Genomic DNA, 1,559 nt, shown 5'->3' on the forward strand with positions numbered 1-1,559 from the left:
AAAAAAAAAAAAAAGACAAGCAAAAAACCATCAGGGCTTGCTCTTGGGCTGAGTATCTGTGAGCATGCATGGCAGAAGAACCCTCCAGTGGTGAGGGTGGGGGGAGTTCACTCACTCAGGTGCCCCCTCTAGTCACTAGAACGGAAGTGGGCAAACAGTGGGCGTGCCACTGACCAGATACCAAAAAAATAAATAAAAAATCAGAACAAAACAAAACTAACAAAAGTGTATTGTCCACCTTTGCTCCAAGGTTCCCGCGGCCTTTCTGCTCCCCCGTTTGGTCTTGCTGTTTGGTCTCACCCAAGATGTCGGCTACTGGCCGCCAAGCCCAGACCGGCAGATTCAAAAGTACGCGATTTTTTACTTCAGCTTCAAGTTTCACAATCTATAAGCCTTCAAACCTTCAAAATATTCCTATCTCTGTGGTTCCGAGTTTTGGAGCTCTGCCCTGGATCTGCTTTGCCTGGTATTCTGTGGTATTGCTGGCAGTGAACTTCACTGCACCTCCACCCTAGCCGCTATCAAGCCCCGCCTCCCCATTTTTACCTTAAAGCTACAGAGAAAACCAGAGGCCCAAGGAGGGTATATAATTCACCAGCAATGTGAGTAGTAAGTGGGTGAGCCAGGATTTGAAACCAAGTAGTCTGCCTCTTGACCGTACTGTGCCCTTCATGATACCATACCACATAACAAAGAACATAAAATTCAGCTTTCTGATCAAAGTTAAACTATATACTGAAAAAATAGATATTTAATATACCTTTAATCATTTGCTCCAGATTTTCCAAATAAAATTTGTACTGACTAACCAGGCCTTCTTCAAATTCTCGTAATTTCTGGGTTTCTTTGCGGATCTGAAGACACCAAAAAAGATCAACCATTTCTTAACATTTCTTAGAATTTAAATCCGAAACTCATCACAAAACGTGAATGCCTACTAGGAAGCCCAAAGAATGAGAAAAATTATTTTTGCAATGACACACCAGACATTTCTAAAATACACAGGAAACTACAACACCTCTACAAGAAAAAGACAAATAACCCAAATAAAAAATGGGCACAGGACATAACAGACACTTCACGAAGGAGGAGATCCAGGCAGCCAACAAACATATGAAGAAATGTTCACTAGCCATTAGAGAGATGCAAATCAAAACAACAATGAGATATCATCTCACACCAGCAATAATAGCAAAGATCAAAAAAGTAGAGGACAATAAATGCTGGTGAGGATGTGAAGAGACTGGGATGCTCCTGCATTGTTGGTGGGACTGCAAAATGGTCCAACCTCTCTGGAAAGCAATATGGTGCTTCCTCAGAAGGCTGGAAATAGAAATACCTTATGATCCAGTAATTCCTCTACTTGGTATTTACCCACAAGAAATACAGGCCATAACACAAGTAGATATATGCATACCAATGTTCATAGCAGTACTATTTACAATAGCAAAAAGATGGAGACAGCCTAAGTGCCCATCAACTGAAGAATAGATAAACTGTGGTACATACACACAATGGAGTATTATGCTATCTTGAAGAATAACAAGGAAGCTGCAAGC

General features: G+C 41.2%; 1 protein-coding gene across 1 annotated transcript in view; it reads right to left on the reverse strand.

The window, feature by feature from the left end:
* Positions 1–1,559, reverse strand: part of NOC3L (nucleolar complex associated 3 homolog (S. cerevisiae)) — a 42,145-nt gene that overhangs the window by 15,335 nt on the left and 25,251 nt on the right. Inside the window, exon 8 of the mRNA XM_006831161.1 lies at positions 761–854. Coding sequence (XP_006831224.1) covers positions 761–854 — 94 coding nt within the window. The remainder of the gene's footprint in view (positions 1–760; positions 855–1,559) is intronic.

Source organism: Chrysochloris asiatica, unplaced genomic scaffold, assembly GCF_000296735.1.
Source record: "Chrysochloris asiatica unplaced genomic scaffold, ChrAsi1.0 scaffold00003, whole genome shotgun sequence".
NCBI classification, from domain to species: domain Eukaryota; kingdom Metazoa; phylum Chordata; class Mammalia; order Afrosoricida; family Chrysochloridae; genus Chrysochloris; species Chrysochloris asiatica.